Consider the following 21,041-nt stretch of genomic DNA (forward strand, 5'->3'; position numbering starts at 1 on the left):
CGTAGTGTTAAGCGCGCTAGCGGTCGGGATGTTGTGCGCACAAAATTTAGCACGTATGCGATCACACTCCCGGTTGTCCTTCCAAGAAAGAAGGCTTAAATTATAGCGCTTTCCTTCGCACTTCACCTCTGATGTTCCTCGGAAAAAAATAAAACTAGAGGGTAAACTTCAAGCAGAAAGTTTTTCGGAGACCTTTTCCAAAATTTCGAGCAGCAGCAAATATAGATCAGTGACTGCCATGATTTATTAGGCCGAAAGCCTTTATCATACGGTGACCTTGAAGATGCAACGAGCGGTACAAAAGCTGCGGACGCGCTCGGCCGGCGAAATGTGAGGAGCGAAGCTTCATTCAATGTGACGTCATCATGACGCCACAGAATACCAAAATTTGTGGCGTTATTATGGCTTAGAAGTGTGGCGGTTTCGGCTAGTTGGTATGACATGACGGTAGTTATAGCGCGAGAACAGAACGACGACAAAGAGACGCTCGTCTCCTTCTTGTCTCTTTGTCATCGTTCAGTTCTCGCACTCTAACTACCGTTATTATGGCATTTGATGACGTCACAACAAAACATCGCCGCTTGCTGAACCGTCCGCTGATTCTGAAGGCAGTGAAACGTGCGCGGATTCCGACGCCACGCGAAGAGCAAATGAGGAGGAAGCAGGAAGGCCAGCCAGACGCACGTCCGGCTTGCTATCCTACGCTGGGAAATATTGGAGGAGCTTCAGGGATAGGAGCAGCGGTTCAACACAATCTACTCAGAAAAAAGAAAAGAAAGAATATTCAACGAAGGGTCAATTAAGGGCAAGGAAAACATTCAAGAAAGAGTTCAATGAAGAGGACAAGAAAGAGAGGTGAAAGGCTGTCGTCTCGATGCGTCTTGCAGGACATAAGGACCTTGGCAACTTTCTAAATAAATATATTCTCATGGAGTTGTGACACGGACTGAAGGAGCAAACTGTATGTCTAATATTAAACTGTTTATTTGTCCGAACTTGTGGCCGGTGAACTGGAAACGAGATTGCAGGGATACACACTGGCGCTGGCAGCGGCGAACAAAGCGTCGGCCATCGATCAACTGACAAGTGGTGATGGAGGGGGGGGGGGTGATTCTTAAAAGAGTGAAAAGAAGAGAGAAGTTAACCCCGTAACTCATAGTGCGACGCCTCACGAGTGACTAACTAGGGATGGGGTAAGGAGGGATTAAAAGGGATATGGAGGAATAAAAGAGATGGAGATAGATATAGGGGCAGGGATAGAGAGACCGACATACAGAAATAAGAAGATAGGAAAGATGGACACGGTCGCAAGAGCCCGACGACGGGGCACCACTCAGCGAGAGCTCTGTCGGCGTCAGATGGCGTAGGGCGAGCCAGTCGAGTCAGCCAGAGCGGCGCTGTCGTCGGAGATCGCGGGGGCAAAACCAGTCGGCACGAAATCCAGCGAGCGAGTCGAAGCGGTAATGCGCGTCGGCCTTTATACATGTGCCGTCCAATATTCCAGCGTTATCGCTAGCGGCTACGTAAGTTTCAAAAGAATGTGTAATGGCCACGTTATGCGCGTAATCGCATCGGAAGGTTCCAAGATTATCTCGGTGGCTCTTCGTCAGTCGACACGGTTTGCGCAAGGTAGCACTTGCCAGTGTATGGGGCGATAAGATAACTTGGAAAAGGAGTGTGGCAGTATCAGTGTGCCTGTGGCACGCGCCCCTTGTTCCAGACCAGAACTGAGATGCTCTTGTTGAAATCGAGAGAGAAAAAGAAATGGAGACAGAAAAGTCGTCCTAGCCCGCGGGGCGTCAACGTTGGAGTTGAGACGGTATCCCGGTATTGATATTACAGTCATTTCTGTGGACCTGTTTACGCGCTTGGTGTGCGATACTTGCTGTGGCCATTAGTGTAGGGCAACGGTCGGCAACCTGCGGCCCGCGGAGCAGTATTATCTGGCCCTCGGCACAATGTCTCCTTGCTATCTCAAGGCCAACAAAGCAGTTCTACCACAAATGAGTTCTTGCTTGCAACTGTTTGTAAATTGCAACCTCGTCAAATGTGTACAAAAATAAATGTCATTTATATATTGTAAGGCCAATATTTTATATGTTTTTATTTTTTTTTCTCAATTCACATACTTTCCTTTTGCCTCCAAAGCATTTCCCACCTTCCATCGCTTTGCCATGTCGGCTTCAAGCAACTCGGCTTTATGTTTCGAAAGAATGCCGACGTGTAGTTTCTGTACAGAAAGTTCTGCCAGTGGAGCAGTCTACTTCTAGGTGCAGGAAAGGCGAGAATGGCAGGTTCGAAAGAAAAAAAGTGGGAGTTAAGATTTACAGCACGGACATTGCAACAATGCAATACTCGCCCGCAAATTAAGGCTTCTGTATGTACACTGTCACGGGATCAGCATTACACGAGGATTTGCCGAGGATTACCGCAAGACCCGGAGAGGAAAAAGAATTGTTTCATAGAATATGGCCTTCCCGCCGCTCGCAATATCACCACTTGTAGTGTTGTTAATCGTGCCAGAATTATGAACTCGATGCGCGCATTTATTTGAAATGTTAAAAAAGTTATTCAAGCCAGTTCAGGGGCCCTTTAAATATAACATGCCAAGGATTACATGGCGCATTGGACACAGATACGTCCAACCATTGAAACGTCATCTAGCCTGCCTGAGGGACATTATTCTCATTTACACAATCATTATAATCCACTGTGTACCCATCCAATGGCTCTTACCTTTGGTTTGGCTTATTGAAGTTAGTGCCCTATCTCCCAAGTGCCAGAACAGTTAATGATATTAGTATGTTGACATCATTTCTCAATTACAGAATCACAGCTTCTCCTAAATGTGTCACTTAGGACACGCATGAACACTAATCTGTCACCGTAACTTAATGTTAGCCCTTTCTTAGAAGTCACAACATTGTGTGGAAACTGCCATCAAAGATTTCACAGTTTTCAGCGGCATCAAACAAACTGGAAGAACACTTGACCTTTCATGCACTTTATTTTCAAATGCTTTACAGCAGGCAAAAGCATAACCCAGATGGCCAAACACCTTAAAGTGCACCAATAAGAATTCACACCAACTTACGTGCTTTGGTAGAGTCACAAATTCATGTCTGTATAAGACAAAGGTTGGCTGACACTTTCACAAAATTTCAGGCACGTTTAGAAAAGATTAAGTGTGAGAAAACTCGTAAGGTAAATCAGAGACCAAGAATCGGATAAATATTCCAAGTACATGTAAAAGGATTGCGAGAAATAATATTATGACAGTCACTGTTGAGAAACAATGCATTTTAACAGCTCACAGAAATACTCTACAATACCTAACAAGCCATCAAAATGCACAAGTTTTGGTAAAAGCATATACAGCAAGACACAAATGTGCATGCTGTATTTATGACTGTGTAGCACTTCCTAAGACATTCTTGCCACTTGAAAGTGCAGAACAATTTCCTTCTTGAAATACATGTTCCAATATTTCATTGATATATGTCTGACTGCAAAAGCTTTCTGAGCACAGGAACCGAATTTCAGCACTTATAGCTTTACATCACAGCATCAAAAGTTTCGACACATACTTCCTCATGCAACAATCACAAGAAATCTGTAAATGGTGGGAACGTAGTACAACAATATTGCCTCAACTTTGTGCCCAAAAGTCTTTCACGATCAGCAGCAAAAAAAAATCTAAGCATCAAGCTACCATAGATAGATAATACTGCCCTGTCTCTATAATCAAAAAAGGGCCCCATAACATAACAAGCAGCAGGGCTCAAGGGAAGAACATGTATGGATACTATCAGATTTCACATTATAGAGTGAGTGCATAGCAAGAATTCATAATTCAATCACTACACTAACCTATTTTGGAATACGTGCTACAGGTACACACAGTTATATTAGTTATGCCCCTATTAGGAGGCAAATGCACAAACATCAAATTGGCTTGTTAGTGGCCAGTGGGAATGCAGTCCCGAACACTTGTGCACAATTTCAAGTGTGGGATGTAGCAGAGTTAATCCATTGCTATTAGCAGATAACAAACCTCACCCTTCAGAACAGTGTTAGTTAAACAAAAACTGCCATCTATTTCTTAGCACAGAAAACATAAGTTTATGCCTACACCATTGAAACGTTCTATCAAGATAATGTAGTAATGAAAAAATAAAATCTCCTCAAGGTTTTATTTTCTCATTACTCGAGTCAAGCAAAGCGCCAAGTCAATAGAAAGCAAGGACACCCTTGAATGAATTCCAAACGCCCGATCCAGTGCCTACATATATGAGGTAACCAGTGAATGGTTGTGCAGCGTGAGCAGTGGGTTTTTACTAGCAGACGCTGCCTGCGTCGGCCTTGCGAGGCAAAAGAGTTGGGTGGGGGGGAGCGACAGTTGGCACGAGACACAAGACGTGAACATGTGCAGTGGGAGTGTCTAACCCACCGCCGATACAGGATTCGCGAGTAAGTGACTATAAAATGCTCCGCATTAAAAAAAAATTTGTGCTCACCACCTCGCTGCGTTCCCACCCCCCCAAAACGACATGTGAATTTGCAAAGTCATTCAGCGGCAACATGATTATTTCCGGCATGTAGTTTCGAAGTGAACTCCAAATAGGGTCTTCTGCACGGAACATATTCTTCTTTAGCGACGTTATCTTCAAAACTGTGAGGGGAAGACTATCGTGGAAAGGTGAAAGGTAGAGAGCATATAGTAAAGGAGAAAGTTCGAATAAGTGAGAAGCATTTAAAATTATGACTATTTGATTATAATTGATTATGAATATTTGATGCCTTTTTATGAAAGCAAAAATAACTAACGGTATATTACGCTACAATTGCCGTGTAAAAAAGTAACAGTGTTACAGTTACAAGTTCTTCTATTTTAAAAGTAACTAGTTACAGTTAGAAGTTACTCAAAAAAGTACCTAGTTACCGATAACATGTTACTAGTAACTAGTTACTGCCCAAGACTGCGTGAACATGTAATATGTGCTGTAAGACAGTACAGTTCTTTTGAAAGCAATGATGAAGTCTCACAGCAGCCATCTTCATCTTTTGCTCTTGACAGCACGCTGCCTTGGATCTTTTCAATCTTTTTTTGCTTCTCTCAACTGTTTCCTCACATGATTGTCTAAATAAATGGTACCATACATAGACATGCACATGGTGGGGGCAGAAGGAAGGAGGGGGCATCCTCTCCCTCTAGTAATCTGAAGGGGAGGTGCACCAATGCTGCCCCACATATTTAATCAGTTGGGTCTTTCATGCCATTTTTTTTAATGCCCACGGTCATGATTACATATCCTTTTGACAATAATAATGATTGATTCTTGATGGTGCATTAAAAGCACGGGTTACATATTAGGTTGACTTCCTACCTTTGGCCCCGGAGGAAAAGTGAGGCATACAGCAGGTTATTGTGAGTAACACAGCGTCCCTCCATTTTCAATTTTGCATCCATGGCGAAGATTTTTTTTTTTTGGACTAAAAACCGAGACTTGTCCTCCCCCTTTCCTCCCTCGCGATTGAGAGCTCTGCACATGGCCTATGGTACAGTATGTCATAAAAAGGAAAAGTAACAGCCTCATTTACTGCAATATTAGTTAACTACTGAGCAAGTAAGTTTGTATATTTATGCTGATCAATTAACAAAGAAAATCCGAATGAAAATGTGAAGCAAGGCCACTAGAAAATGGTCTAGTGTTAACAAACTTCGATAACAGTGCATCTGCAACTGTCTTATTGCTATTTGGAGGCCACATGTTATTGTCTGTTTCTTTCATGGCATTCTATAACACAATTGTAACATATTTTGATGGACGTTACACAAAATCTAACAATTTCGTTCAGCTACAGGAGGCTTGTTTATCACATGCCCAATGCAGACTGTGGGGCAGCTACTTCAACCAATAATGTCCATAAGAAGTGTTCTGTGCATAGATTGATGATAGCTATCATGAAGCACAAGTTTAAAACACTGACGCCATACAATGTCATGTCACAAAATCATTTAAAATATACTTCATGTACAGTAGACTCTCAGCAAACGGAACCTAAAGAGACCGGGAAAATATGTTCAATTTAACAGGAGTTCCATTTACCGAGATGTGAACATAGGTACAGAATACAAGCCCGAAACCAAGTGTTGCAGAGGCAATAGTTCTGTTTAAGCAGTCATTCCGTTTAACAGATTTCTGTTAACAGAAAGTCTACTCTAGTTTCGTGTTACAGAACACACTATTTATTATGACTTGTAAACATCTGCACAGCTAGGGAATGAAATGGCTAGCATTCAATAGAGAATGTATGGTCAGAAAAAATAATTACACATTACCGAACAAAACTGGTTTCACCTGAGCATTGAATGCTACAACTGCCATTACATTTAGGCTCCTAAAAGCATCAGTGGCTTCTCTTCGCTGAGATTTCATAGCACTTCAATGGAAAGCGTCCTCGAGCTACAGGTTACACAATAACAAAGCTTTCCTGTGATGACATGATAACATTTTTGAGTAACAGTAACTTACAGTGAGTAAATGTTCATCACACAGAAAATGGCACTTGATGAGCGATGGTGACATACTTCAGCTGAAAACATCAGCAGATGTCCACGTCCATGTAAGACAATAAAACTTCATGGGAATCGGAAAATAAGCAAGCCACAAGTCTCCTAACATGTGCACTCAATAGGAAACAAAAAGCATGACCAAAAATACACATTTCAGACCTATCCATAGGACACACACAATCCAGTACGTATATTATGGCATGACTATTTACGATCGTCTTATTCTCACCGCTTCAACCGGTTTTACTTCAAGTGTAACATCTTGTATAACTTAAGAAAAGACATATCTACTTTAGGGTAATATATTTAAAAACGCATATGTATATATGAATAAAAATATCCCGATAACGATTCTCCCCATATGCCGACACGAAAGCTAACACAAATTTTTAACTTAGCTTACACCATCAGCAGAAATCGATATATGAAAACAAATGCTATAGCCAAACAAAAAGAGCCCAATAAAACACCTTGAACACACACTCCACGAATGCGAAACAGCTGGTCGATAAGTATGTTGTAACCTGAGAAGTCCTTGTTCAAGCCTGATTCATGCCTACGACACACAACAATAATCAGAACAATTTCCACTCTGTTAGCTTCATTTTCATTCTACATTACATCAACAGCATTGCTAAGCTCACATGAGCTTTTAAGAAAAATGAAGCATGACCTACATTTGTAAAAAAAAAAGTTGACCAACCAGTCATACGTTTTTGGCCTGTTTTGTAGATTCAGTGGAATAGAACATTGTAGTTTTGTGCAATAAGAGCTACAATACATTTAAAAATCAGCTCCTAATGTATATTTTTTCCAACTCGTGTGAAAGGGACACAGAAGAGAAAGAATGACTTTGTTTAGATTAACAAACTGCACTCTGAGAACCCTAATGTCTAAAGTTCCACTCTCATACGGTAAGTTCATTATTAGCAAAAAAACTTAAGATTGAAGTTTCATTTTAAAATATTGCACCAGAATCTTCATGTATAATGTCAAAAATTTCAAAATGCACTTTCCATATTTTCATGACATTGGCTTGATGAAATTTTCTGTTTTCAGGATTGTGGAATTGTACTTTACGAACACGCAAAAAATCGTTGCCTTCTTTAGTGTCCCTTCAACATATGATAACTGTGTTCGTTAATGTTTTCTGCTGTTTGCCCAACAACAAATGCATGCATTCAGTGCAATAATAAACATGCTATATTACCAAACCAACAAGCAGACTTCTGGCATTCGTAAGCAAAGTTGGCACTCAAGCAGCCGTTTCCTAAGCTTTTCTGATATTTCATGGCAAGCAGATTTCCAGCTTTACTAAGCAATCTTTCAAACAGGGACTCCATTTACAAAACCACAAAAGTGTTACCCTGCATCATAAACATTCAATATTCACACAAAAAATACAGTCGAGCATAATAAGCTTTGCTATATACGATTGCCCCTCTAGCAGCTATAGGTTTGAAGGGGGATTGGAAATATCTTTGTACTAGCAATAGCTGAGATGAATAGGTCATCACATCTACATTCAAAGCATCACAGTATATCAAACCTCATTAAAACATAATACATTTCACAAAAAAACTAGCTTTGCTATATGGCAAATATTCACTATAGACATATAATTCTATGCAGATATTGGTTAGAAATGTTTCAGATTTACTTAGTTACATACACGGCATTTATAATGACATTTGACTCTACTATTATCAGTGTAAACTGTTAAACATCAACAATACACTTACAGGAAAAAAATTTAGATATGTTATTTTCCCGTAGACTCCAAACATCAAAGCATGTTGCTTGCCACTCTAATCTGAATCGGACGTTCCTCAATCTCTGCAAGGAATGAAATGCTTGAATGCTCTGATGCATGGGTAATTGATTCAGTACGTTGCTTTAGTTACAGTTGCAGAGTTGAAATGTTGTGCAGCGAGAGAGACATAAAATAATCACCTTGTCATCAAAGTGATCATTCACAATCGAGTTATTCCGTGGACTCTGCAATTAGACAGTTCAATTAAACTACGTCGCGGCACGTTTTGGTGCACATATGAAGCACATAGGTGCACGAGGGAAGATCTGGAAGAAGCATCCTCGGTTTCTCTACAACTTCAATAAACTAGCAGCTTCTACCAGGTTAAAAATAGACGTGTTCTTCACTGTACAGCTTTTGTTTAACACCCCATCAAGTGCACCTAAGATGACACTGACATTTTTGCTCCCTGCCAAAAAATGCAGTGGATAAATCGCGTTGCTGCGTTTGTTACAGTCGACATTACTACAACTTGTCACAAAGGTCAACTATGCGTTTAGTGCTTCTAGATACCCCTCAACAGCTTGCTTTGCGTGGTAGATGCACTCGTTGGCAGATGGGCCTCGATATGATGCTCCGAGCAGGGTCATAGGCATGTTGTGGCTGCTGATATACTCGCAAATATTCGACATGCGCTCAAGGTGGCCGACAAGGTACTGCGGGACACATTCCTGTAACGATATAAGCTGGTTAAAATTTTGCTCATTCCTAAAAATAGAACATTACGCAAAAAAAGACGCACACAGGACGTCCTGTCGTAAGCAAAAACGGTGTCATAGGCCAACTCCGGTGATTTTTCGGCTATCAAATCTCAATAAAATTCACTTGGTACTCTGCGAACTTCCGTCATTCATGAAAAATTACAGGTTCAGGAGATGCAAAGACTGCTAACAAACAATTTTTGCTGATCACCTTGAACTGCCCCATTGGGTTCCCACAACTATTCCCCACATTGTGTGTGACTTCAGACTGGGCAAAGCGATAAAGTTTACTGAAGTGCCGTTACAGGTGTTCAGAAAGGCAGCGAACCACTGCAGTGTTGAGAGGACAATTGCACATTTTTTGCTTATTAGTTAATAATAATTATTATTATTAATAATAATAATAATAATAATAATAATAATAATAATAATAATAATAATAATAATAATAATAACAATAATGATGATGATGATGATGACGACGACGACGACGATGATGATGAGAAGAAGAAGAAGAAGATCTGTTTATATACAGTGAAATCTTGGTGCAAGAAATCTCAAAGTACTGCTAAAATCACTCATTATTTTGAAAAGATATTGTTGTGAAAGTATTGAAAACTTGCGCCAAGATCATAAATGCAAAAACGTGAGTCACCTACCTATGCTGTGTATATGTTCGTGACCGCGTTATGCACTGATAAGCGCGAAAAAACAAACACGAACAATTACAAAATCAGTGCACATTTATTTGAGGAAGAGGTTAATGCATGCTACACCCCCCGTTGCATACTTAAGCCGCATTTCCGGCAGGTATGCATTAAAAGGACACTAAAGTCAAATAGCAATTTATGTCAGAGTGAAAGCTCAATGTATGACACCTGAAACAACAATATTATCAACAGCAGTGCCCTACTTATTGAAAAATTGAGGTAAATGCATGAGAACACATGCACCATGAGTAGGACATTTGCAAAATGATCCCGATGACATCGTACTTACCGTCTATGATTAATCACTAGTAATCGAACTAGCTGCACTAAATTAAGAACTTTCTGTGCATCAAGAAACACAATAAAATGCTTTTTGTTCGCTTATGTTTGATTCAGGAAAAAAGAACGGCCGGACATTACTATGGGGAATGGCGCGAGTGGTTCAAAAGTTCAATTTTCGCCTGGTTTAACTAGACAGGTCATGCCATACAGCGGGGCCCCATTGAACCAAGCATGCCTCACATCTCGAAGGCCATGGCTAAGGATTGTTCAATGGCCGTTGTTGCTGCTGTGGCTACCACTACTTTCGCTCTGCTGCTACCAGTGTCAGCGGCCGCGCAGTAAAGCCGGGCAATGTTTTACATAACAGCAGTGACGTGAGTCAAAATCCTTCCTGAGGTGGGTAATTTGAAGTACGCTAACCCGATGTGGATCACTAATTTGTGATTTTATTTCAAAATAACCACTTCCATGGCACAAAAGTAGCACTACCAGGTTTCTGGACCGCTGTTTCAGCAATCAGCATCGACTTAATATTTTTCTTGAGTGTTTCTTTAACAAGGTTTAACTGTACATTGAAATACTGATTATAATGATTTTTTTTCATAACCTCACTGAGTTTATTATAGGGAGGGATTACTGAATATATAACTCAAACCTCATTATAAGTAAGTTGCACTTTACATGAAAATAAGTTTGTTATATCTAGATAGTCATTATAAATAGGCTTGTGCAAAAAGTTAATTTTAGGTTTGAAGCGAATAGCACGTTTGGTTGAATGATTTTGAATCAAATTTGAATATATCACATATAATATATTGTATATATTGTAAGCGAAAATGAACACATTTATCATGACCCAACTAACCTCCACAACATTTTTTTTAAATTTGAAACGAGGCCTGTGCAAATGCAATTCTTTTTTGTTCTAAGGAAGTGGAAACAACTTTCAATAGTAGCAGAATTTGACTTTCATTAGAATGCACGTGATAACCTGTAAAATACATTACATTTTAAAACTTCCTATACTTAAAGCAGATAAACCACTATAGCAAGCTTTTAAACTTTTTATAATAAATGATGAATCGGTATGAGGGTTCATTAAACCTTGAGATGGAGCATCGCAGCAGTGCGAATTTACCCTGAATAAGTGTTTTCATGGCAAAACACTTTTTAAATGTAATGAAACCACATTTAGGACTAGTTACATGCGGATTAAGTAGGCACCTTCACGACGTAACATTCCTGCACTACAGTGAAACCACCTTTACAAAAATTGCATGTGGATTAACATACAACCATTCGTTCATTTTGAATACTTCCAAATTTTCAATAATTTAAATTTGAATCGAAGCAAACTCGAATACTGTATTATTCGATCGAGTATTTGCAGCATTCGAATACTTGCCAAGCCTAGTTATAAAGGTATATTTCTAACACTATATCTATTGCAGGACCATTTTTCATTTACTTTGTTATAACCAATATTTTGTTATATCTGGGTTTGTTATATTGATGCATATTTCCAGGTTATGGCTAATTAAAAGACATACCACGACTCAAAGTTTCTTGTTTATGTGACTTCTACATCTGTAGTGCTTTGATGTTTTGCCATGGATATGTGCTGTTCACAGAAGTTGTGTGTTTAAAAAGACAGATTGTTGTGAAAGCATCTTGTTAACAGTTTGTCGTTACAACAGCCCAGTTCTCACCCAACTTGTTTATACACACCTTGAGCAGGTTCACGTGGTGTTTGACAGGCGGGTCATCAATGTGAAGGTATGTCCTAGCAGCATCCTTAGCAGCTTCCAATATGGCATCAGGCTCGACACTATCCACATCGCCAAAAGCTTGCTTAAACCAGCGGCCACCCATTACGATCTGAAAGACAAAATTGAGATGTACATGTATTTCATTCACTCATTCATTTTTTAATTTATTTATTTATTTATTTATAATTACTGTCAATGCTCGCTTGAGGGTCATAACAGGGAGGGAGTACAATAATAAGTACAAACAGAAAACCAAAACAACTAGAACTCAAATAGCAATGCACACAAGAAACCAAAATTAGCAGTAGTTCAATCGAACCATGACCAAAATAAGCATCAATTTCTCAGTCAAAAGATTGCACATCGGTACTATTAACAACATCCTGGGGTAAACGATTCCATTGTTCTATAGCATCCGGAAAAAATAACCACCAAAAGATGTTAGTGCGAGCTTTGAAAGGTTTAATGGGGGCATCATGATTCAATCTGGCGCTACGTTTTCCGGGAAGGCGTATGTACTCGTCTTTAGGTATTTTTAATATACCTTGCATTATACGATATAACGTTTCAAGTTTTTGTTTTTGTCTTCAAATTTCCAGTGCTTCTAAATTGCATGAATTGAGCACGTCAGTTACTGAATCCCGCCTTCCATATCTAGAGCACACAAACCATGCTGCACGCCTCTGAATACGTTCTAAATTGGTAACTGAGTGTTTTTCGTGAGGGCTCCAAGCCACGGTGGCATACTCCAGTCTAGGTCTAATATATGTTTGGTATGCAAGCAGCTTAACCTGTTTCGGTGTTTTATGCAACTTCGCTTGAAGATAACAATTTTTTAAATGACTCAGGACAAACTGATTCAATAAGACGGTGCCAAGTTAAGTTGTTCGTAATTGTCACCTCTAAGTATTTAAAATATGTTGTTTCACAGAGGATGTTGCTCCCTATGCTGTACTGAAATTTGAGAACATATTTCTTATTGTTAATGTGTACATAAGTAGTTTTTTTCAGGTTAATTTGCATATCCCATTTGTGACACCACAATTTCAAATCTTCAAGGCACTTGGTCAACTCAAGCTGATTATCAGTACAGCTTACAGGCATATAAATCAAACAATCATCAGCATAAAGTTTCATCCTAACAGGTCTTCATCTTAATGATCTTCATCTTAATGAATAGCTCTAACCCCTTGTTAAAGTATGACGCAAAAAACTCAGCACTAGCACTATCTCTATCCTTGTATTTTGAAACTTCTAGTACTTTTATATAGGGGATAATCAAAATGTCCAGCGCCATCCGTTGACCATCCTGTACGCTCAATCCGCAATGTTTCGTTGGGCACGAAAACGAAACCATTCACATATCGCAGACCTTCAGGTGTTAGTTGCTGATAATTTATTTTCGTTTTGCGATGACTTCACAATGCTTCGTTCAGTGGTCAGGCATCGAGGAAGCACTGAAAATTCCGGGGGCAGGGTAGCACTAACTTTAATCGAATTGATCAGTTACCTGAATGAAGAAAAATAATGTACCAACATAAACGTTTTTCGTCAATAAGATCGTCACTGTGTCTGGTTCGGAAATGATCAGTGCGCGCAGACACTTTCTTGAACCTCAGCTCTTGATTCTCTGTGCAATTTAGTTGCTTGTCTGGAACATAAGCGAGACTTACAGAACAGTGTATTACGATATATGCATATTAAAACAGGTGGTGGACATCGTACATGCACAGGAAAGAGTGACTGATCAATATCAGCTTGTCAGAGTTGCAGATAAGTTAAAGCAAGGATCAACATATATACAGTAGACTCTCAGTAAATGGAAATCTGTTAAATGGAACTGCTGTTTAAATGGAACAGCTGCCTCGAGTGTGTTTGGTTTCGGGCTTGTATTCTGCACCCCTATTCATCTCAGTAAACGAAACTCCTGTTGATTGAAACATACCGTTGTCGTGATCCCACCTCCGATCACCAGTTGTTGTGATCCCGGGGTGCTGTGGTAGCGTGGTGTAGCTTCGGATTGAGGAAACGAGCGCTTACAAGTTGGGGATACGAAAAAACAAACAAGGTTTATGGCACTATTTACAAATATTTACAGCATGAGGTTAAGAGTTCACAAACCACGAGCGTGGTGGTTAAACCTTTACTTGGTCCAGAGCCATCACAAACTACGAACGTGGTGGTTGAACCTTTCCTTGGTCCAGAGCGACGTCCTGCACTCTGCGGCGCCGTTATAAGCCCTCTCGGGCTCCTCCTTCTTCAGTCGAACACCAATCACATACACACAACAGGTGAGGGGTACGAGCAGGCACGGCGCACGTGAACAGCCAATTTCGAGTCAAGATCACTGCACTTAAAGGTGGCGCCAGAGAGTCTCTTGCTCGTCGTGTATGTCGCTGGTCGAGGGGTTCCAAGCTTCGGACAGCAGACATCAAACGGTCCGCCAATCTGTCCGCTCAATTAGCAGGGCACTTTGTGGCGGCGGTCGCCGTTTCTTCAAAGGAATACGCTCTTTGTTGTCCCCTCCGGAACGGCTTACAGCTTCGTGGCGACAGGACGTCTCATCCGCCGGCTAGCAGGGACAATAGCTGGCGAGCATAGACATTCGGCGAGTCGGCTACTTGTTTGGGGATTAAAAGAGCGCCGCTCCCCCGTCATCTCTGGACGCTGGTTCCGAGAAAACTGGAGTTCCAGGCGTGGGAACGCGGCCCGGCTACGCTTCTCAGCGACAGCATGGCGCCTGCTGACGCCGGTCATAACAGCTTCCCCCTCGCCAGATGAGTCACGGAGGGCAGCGGTCAACACTGCTGCTCGCAGGGACGACGAAAGGGTCCGTAGTCGAATCCCAAGAACTCGCCTTCGCTTGTGGCATGGTCTGAGTAAAGGCCGAATCTTCGACACCGTTTCTGCAACTGGACCACATGCACAAGCAAGCACTCGGCCCCCTTCGAACAAACCAAGCCAAAAGAGGGATGACAAACCAATTTTAATTACTAGCTTTAACAAAAGCTCACTCTCAGAACTCTCAGGACTCACTTGAGCCGAAAAACCAGACGTGCTACCTTACAAATTTACATAAGATGCACGAAAAAACTAAAATATCAATTTCGATACATCAAGAGCACCCCAGAATGGCTTAGAAAGAGCGGCTGAGCGCGTCAGCGTTTCCATTCAAATTGCCCCTTTTTTTACCTAATGTCAAAATGATATTTTCGAAGAATCAAGCTCCGCCTCACAAGGCGACTGTTCCTCGATGTCATGGTTTGTAGCCAAGGGGACAATGGCCTGTATCTACTTTAAATTTAGCCCTCCCCTGAGATAACACTGCCACTGATGAATGCTCTACACAATGCAGGCGCACTCCTTTCCTGAAGCGCAGTACGTTATCTCACGAGAGCCCAAACTCTGGCTCAAGTAGAACGCATCATACTCGTTGCCACTGTCGTCGAGACATATAACGGCAGACTCTTTCTTTTTGTCGCTGACTACTTACACGGCCCTGTCCTGCTGAGAGCATCAGTCAGGAACTCGGATTCAGTGAGCGCTAATTTTGTCCGAACGTCCGTCTTTGTTTACGGCCGCCCGTAATTGTCTACCACTGAGACATAAAGTTCACCAGCCTCCCGAAAGCTTAACCTACGTTGTGACCTAACGGTCTACCTTGATGTTTAGGGAAAGCTTAATCATCCGTTTATATGATCTCTTGATCAATCATTCTTCAAAGAAGACAACAACAAAAAGTGACAAACACTGCCTTCTAGCAGGTTAGTTTGGTTAGTTACCTGCCTTTGCTAACACCTTTGATTAAAAAACACTGAGTTCTTCTGAGCGCTTTCAATTATTCTCATTCTTACGGCGCTGCAAAATTCATGGCACTACTAACCAAAAGCTTAATCGTTTACAGTTTGTCTAAATTCATTCAAACGTTACGTTGTAACACACCGTGTACAACACAAAAGTAAACCTAGGTGCAATAGTCCTTAAAGCACCTCCCAACAATGGCTTAGGTTTTATGCTAAAACAGTGCACTAGAATGTTCTCAATACTACTAGTGCGTAACGACAACTCTACCGTGTCGCGCCAAACTTAATCAATTTATGAAATTATTCGGCCTATGGTAACTTCTTCTCCAAATGCTAATTCACGACAAATCCACATGACAGTGAAGGCATACAAAATTACTCTCAGCCTTTGAAAATACTAGAAAAATAACAATTTTCCAGTTTTTACCTTCGGTACATATTAGCCCTAATGATTAAAGCAAATCGATGTTAACTTTCAGCCTTCGGTTCGGCGGTTTCCCTTCTGAAAAATTTACACCGCATTACGTTACTTACAAAATTAAAAGTACTGAAATTACACCTACAAAGTAAAACTAAGTAACCATACGAAATAAGCATGTGTTACTCAATCTGACCACCCCCTTTTCTCTTGGTTCCTTTAATCGTACACGATGGGGTCGCGGTCCCGGCTATTTTCCAGCAGGCCTGAGGCTACTAAATGCACAAACTCTAAGCAGTGCACTGCCGTCACGCCTCATTTTCCACTTTGGCCTGTTCCCCTCAGGAATTTGAAAGTGACGCCAGTAGCTCGGAGGGAGCCTGTGCCATTTTCTCTTTGTATTCACCCCTGCGCGGTATTTAGCCACTCTGTCCTTTCGACTTTGACCCTTCGGGCAAGGCCGCTTTCCTGAAGTCGTCGAACTGAACCGCGCCTTTCCTTGGGGTGACGCACCTTCTTTTCCCCCTCCAAATCTGGCTCGCCGCTTCGGTCTTCCTGAACGCCACCATTGACGTTTCCTTAAACGGATTAGTGGCCTACCCTTTCTTTGTTGGGACGGAGTGGGGCCCGACCTAGGCTTGCGCAGTGACGAACGCCTCCGCTTCTTCCTTTTTCTGCGATGTTCGCAAATCACCTCGATAATAGGGCTGCACTGCTGAAGCATGGCGTTCTTGCTCTCATCAGCCACTGCGCTAACCATGCCTACTTTTGACAATGTCCAAAGGTCCTCTTGAGGCATGAAGAAGGTTTCCAGCCTCTTACTGGGCCCATCAGGGCTGCTGGCACCCTCCTCATCCACGCAAGGAGCGTCTTTCGACATCGTCCCTACCTCGAGACCGGCCAAGGCCTCGTTCTCTGCATGCTCTACATCGATGCATTCGAGAATACGCGAGCCTTTCTCTGGCGCGATATCTGTTTCAAGCGCTTTACCAGGCGCCTCAACTTCCGGCGCTTTGCGACGCGCCTCGCTTTCAGACTCCGGTGCGAGTCTTTCTTTCTTTTTGCTAATAGAAGTTCCAAATCTTCTGATTAGCTCTGCTTTCACAACTTCGTAGTTGTTCGCGTGCTGCTCACTGAGTCGCGCAACAACATCCGCTGCCTCGCAGGGCAGAACCGTGCGTAGCCTCTGAGACCAGGTGTCTCGCTCACACTTAAGTTGACTACACTTTCGTTCAAAGAGTCTAAGATACAGGCCCATATCCCATGATACCTCATATGGCTGCATGTACCTAGACATCTCGAACTCTGCCTCATTGTCGAGAAGAAGTACTCCTCGCTGGGGTCCCAACCTCATACTCAACTCATAATCTTGATTGAAAAACTTTCTCTTGAGGCCTAGTTTTTCGTGTTCACTCTTTCCTTCCATCTGAGCTGCTCTTAGTTTTCTTTCGATGATGAGGTCCCATTCTTCACTTAGTTCCTCATCATCAGCCCCCAAATCATTAATCGCTTGAATGATTATGGGTTTTCGTGCCAAACCCTTTGTATCGATGCCCAATTCCTCACACAACAGCAACAAGTCTAACTTCTGCAGCTCCCGTAAGTCCATGATCGTACTGAGTGCTCGCTACTTCCAAAATAACTTTCCGAAACGGCGAAACTGAGTCTTTCGGCAAAGTTAACTACCAGTTCTAAAATTTAACCCTCTTTTAGAACCTGGTTCACTCAAAGGAAAAGCCAAGCACTCACCCATACGTGATCCATGTCTCGAGCCAGCTGCTTCTCCTGGGCCGACTGTTGTTGTCACTTGTAGCTTCGAATCCGACCGATGCCAACCAGTTGTTGCGATCCCACCGCTGCCACCAGTTGTCGTGATCCCACCTCCGATCACCAGTTGTTGTGATCCCGGGGTGCTGTGGTAGCGTGGTGTAGCTTCGGATTGAGGAAACGAGCGCTTACAAGTTGGGGATACGAAAAAACAAACAAGGTTTATGGCACTATTTACAAATATTTACAGCATGAGGTTAAGAGTTCACAAACCACGAGCGTGGTGGTTAAACCTTTACTTGGTCCAGAGCCATCACAAACTACGAACGTGGTGGTTGAACCTTTCCTTGGTCCAGAGCGACGTCCTGCACTCTGCGGCGCCGTTATAAGCCCTCTTGGGCTCCTCCTTCTTCAGTCGAACACCAATCACATACACACAACAGGTGAGGGGTACGAGCAGGCACGGCGCACGTGAACAGCCAATTTCGAGTCAAGATCACTGCACTTAAAGGTGGCGCCAGAGAGTCTCTTGCTCGTCGTGTATGTCGCTGGTCGAGGGGTTCCAAGCTTCGGACAGCAGACATCAAACGGTCCGCCAATCTGTCCGCTCAATTAGCAGGGCACTTTGTGGCGGCGGTCGCCGTTTCTTCAAAGGAATACGCTCTTTGTTGTCCCCTCCGGAACGGCTTACAGCTTCGTGGCGACAGGACGTCTCATCCGCCGGCTAGCAGGGACAATAGCTGGCGAGCATAGACATTCGGCGAGTCGGCTACTTGTTTGGGGATTAAAAGAGCGCCGCTCCCCCGTCATCTCTGGACGCTGGTTCCGAGAAAACTGGAGTTCCAGGCGTGGGAACGCGGCCCGGCTACGCTTCTCAGCGACAGCATGGCGCCTGCTGACGCCGGTCATAACACCGTATTTACTCGATTCTACCGCGCACCTGGTTTCCATGCTGAAAAAAAAAGTAAGAGATCGATTGCAACGCGCACCCATTTTTCTCGTTGGCCGACACGATCACACCACTCGGGAAAAAGACTCCTTTCGGGAGCGTCTTCCGTTTAATTATGAAGTACGGGGGAAGCTTGTGCCTATCTGACGTGCAACGGAGCATTGCCGTCACTCTAGTTTTACCATGGCCCGATGTCAGCACGGGAACTTGCTTCGCCCCCTTCTTCTCGACGGTTGTGGTGCCAGGCATGTCGAAGTAAAGAGGCGCCTGATCGGCATTCCCAATTTGCCCAAGCAGGGAGCCGTTGTTGTGCCGCAAGTTTAGGACGAACCTCTGAAAACTGAAGCTTTTCTTCGTACTTCTCCGGCAACTTTTGGCATATGCCCGTTCGCCTTCAGAGGGAAAAGCCTTTCCTCTTCATAAAGTTAATTAGCCAGCACCTGCTCGCTTTAAACTGGCTCCGCATTAGCCCTTTTTCTAAGGCTAACTGCATAGCCTGCACGTGGAGCAGTTCTGTCGTCACAGGCCGCTGTGCCGCTCACTGCTCAATCACATACTCGCCGAGCAGCTCTTCAATTTCCGGAAACTGACCCTGCTGTGGTCCGCTGAAGCCTTTGTGTGAATCTTTGCTGTCGACAATATTCTGCTTTTGTTTCCGCCAGTCCCGCACGCGCGTTTCGGGAACTCCGAACGACCACGATGCAGCTCGATTTACGTCCGTTTCGGCACTTGCGATGACTTTTCTTTTAAAAGCGGCATCGTGGTGCACTCGTCGAGTTTTTGGAGTCGGCCCTTCTATGCCGTCGATGCTAATATACATACCAAGATGACGAACTCCTCAGCACACGTACGAAGTGCCGCACTTGGAAAATACATAGGCAGAAATGGGCAACGCGCCATGCCGACGCACGTAGGGGGCGGCCATTTTGGAATGCCGATGGCAATAGAATGACCGTATTCATTTTTTTTTTCGTACTCGATTCTATTACGCATGCGATTTATGAACTCGCTTAACCGGAAAAAAGGTGCGCGTTAGATTCGAGTAATTACGGTACTTTTCTGTGCCTAACGGGTTTCATTTAATAAGAGTCTGCTACATAAACATGTGTAAGCAATGCCACAGATGCTGCTGCACACGTCTGCGCGCTATATCAGTCGAGACCCAATCTCAAAGATCCACACAACCGTCGGTTTGCAAACTTCGCAAAGCAGTGCGTGCGAAAGTAAATAGTCCACACGGCGTGTCTGCTTTTCGCTTTTGTTCTTCTTTTGCTACCTTCGGTCAGCATGCATTGCCAGCATGAAGCGGGTAGTGGACCTGTACTATAGATGGAGCTGTTTGTCCGACAGATTATCGTACTCATCCTTCAGCAGATCAGGGACGCTTGTATGCTGTTTGCAATAGCGCGAGGTGTGTGATAATGCATGTCTCTGTGGCATGCGATAGCAAAGGGCACAGTATTTTAAAAAGGTATGTCAATTTGGGCACACATATAGGAAGAAAACCAGAACAAAAATGGTAAATCCACATGATAGATTATGACCACAAAGCCTGGTAAACAACCAGTGTGCTTTGAAAGAGCATTATTCGGGCCACCCTCTCTGCATACAGTCAAAATACACGATCAGTACTTTTTGAAATTTGTGATGCACCGCTCATGAACATGTTCATGCCTCGTTTAATTCACAAAACAACGAGAAATGCTATTGCAAAAGTTGTAGAGATCTCTAGCCAAAAAAATGAGTCAAGGAAGGCAGCACAGTGTTGCACAGGTCGCGCAGAAACAATGTGGTTTCGATATCTGATGTGTGTTTAAAATTGCAGTGGGAAATACAATGGAGATGTATTGCTGGAGATGTATTGCTGGGGAAGGTTACCTTAGGAATTTGAGTCACATCTCCTCTGCAATGAACACGTCTCATGAACGCCTACCTCAGATTGGAAGCGCATGCCACTAGAGAACAGCACTTCAGCTTTTCAAAGCAATGCATGTGGTGCAGCTACTGTATGAATTAGTTTTGAAATGTGCAGGTCTCCGATATTGAATTCTTGTCGATTTTTGGCAGCACAGTGAGGTTCACTGACCGTTCAGCACTGGGTGACAGCAAAAGGGGCCATATTTTCTCAGTTCGAAAGTTCTGCCAACCACAGCAGCTCAGCCCCTTTGTGAGTGAAAAGGAAGCTTGGAATATTCATGCTACGTCATGCAAGCGTGTCGCCAATCATGTCATGACGTCATCGCCATCGCCGA

General features: G+C 42.9%; 1 protein-coding gene across 3 annotated transcripts in view; it reads right to left on the reverse strand.

Annotated features, from left to right (window-relative positions):
• Positions 1–2,988: 2,988 nt before the first annotated feature.
• Ppox (protoporphyrinogen oxidase) overlaps positions 2,989–21,041 on the reverse strand; it is a 33,272-nt gene continuing 15,219 nt past the window's right edge. For all 3 annotated transcript variants that reach the window (XM_037422930.2, XM_037422931.2, XM_075892802.1), the window contains 2 exons: positions 11,812–11,961; positions 2,989–9,061 (listed from right to left, as the gene is read on the reverse strand). In XM_037422930.2, coding sequence (XP_037278827.2) covers positions 8,879–9,061; positions 11,812–11,961 — 333 coding nt within the window. In that variant the 3' untranslated portion in view covers positions 2,989–8,878. The remainder of the gene's footprint in view (positions 9,062–11,811; positions 11,962–21,041) is intronic.

Source organism: Rhipicephalus microplus, chromosome 4 (genome assembly GCF_043290135.1).
Source record: "Rhipicephalus microplus isolate Deutch F79 chromosome 4, USDA_Rmic, whole genome shotgun sequence".
Lineage (NCBI taxonomy): Eukaryota > Metazoa > Arthropoda > Arachnida > Ixodida > Ixodidae > Rhipicephalus > Rhipicephalus microplus.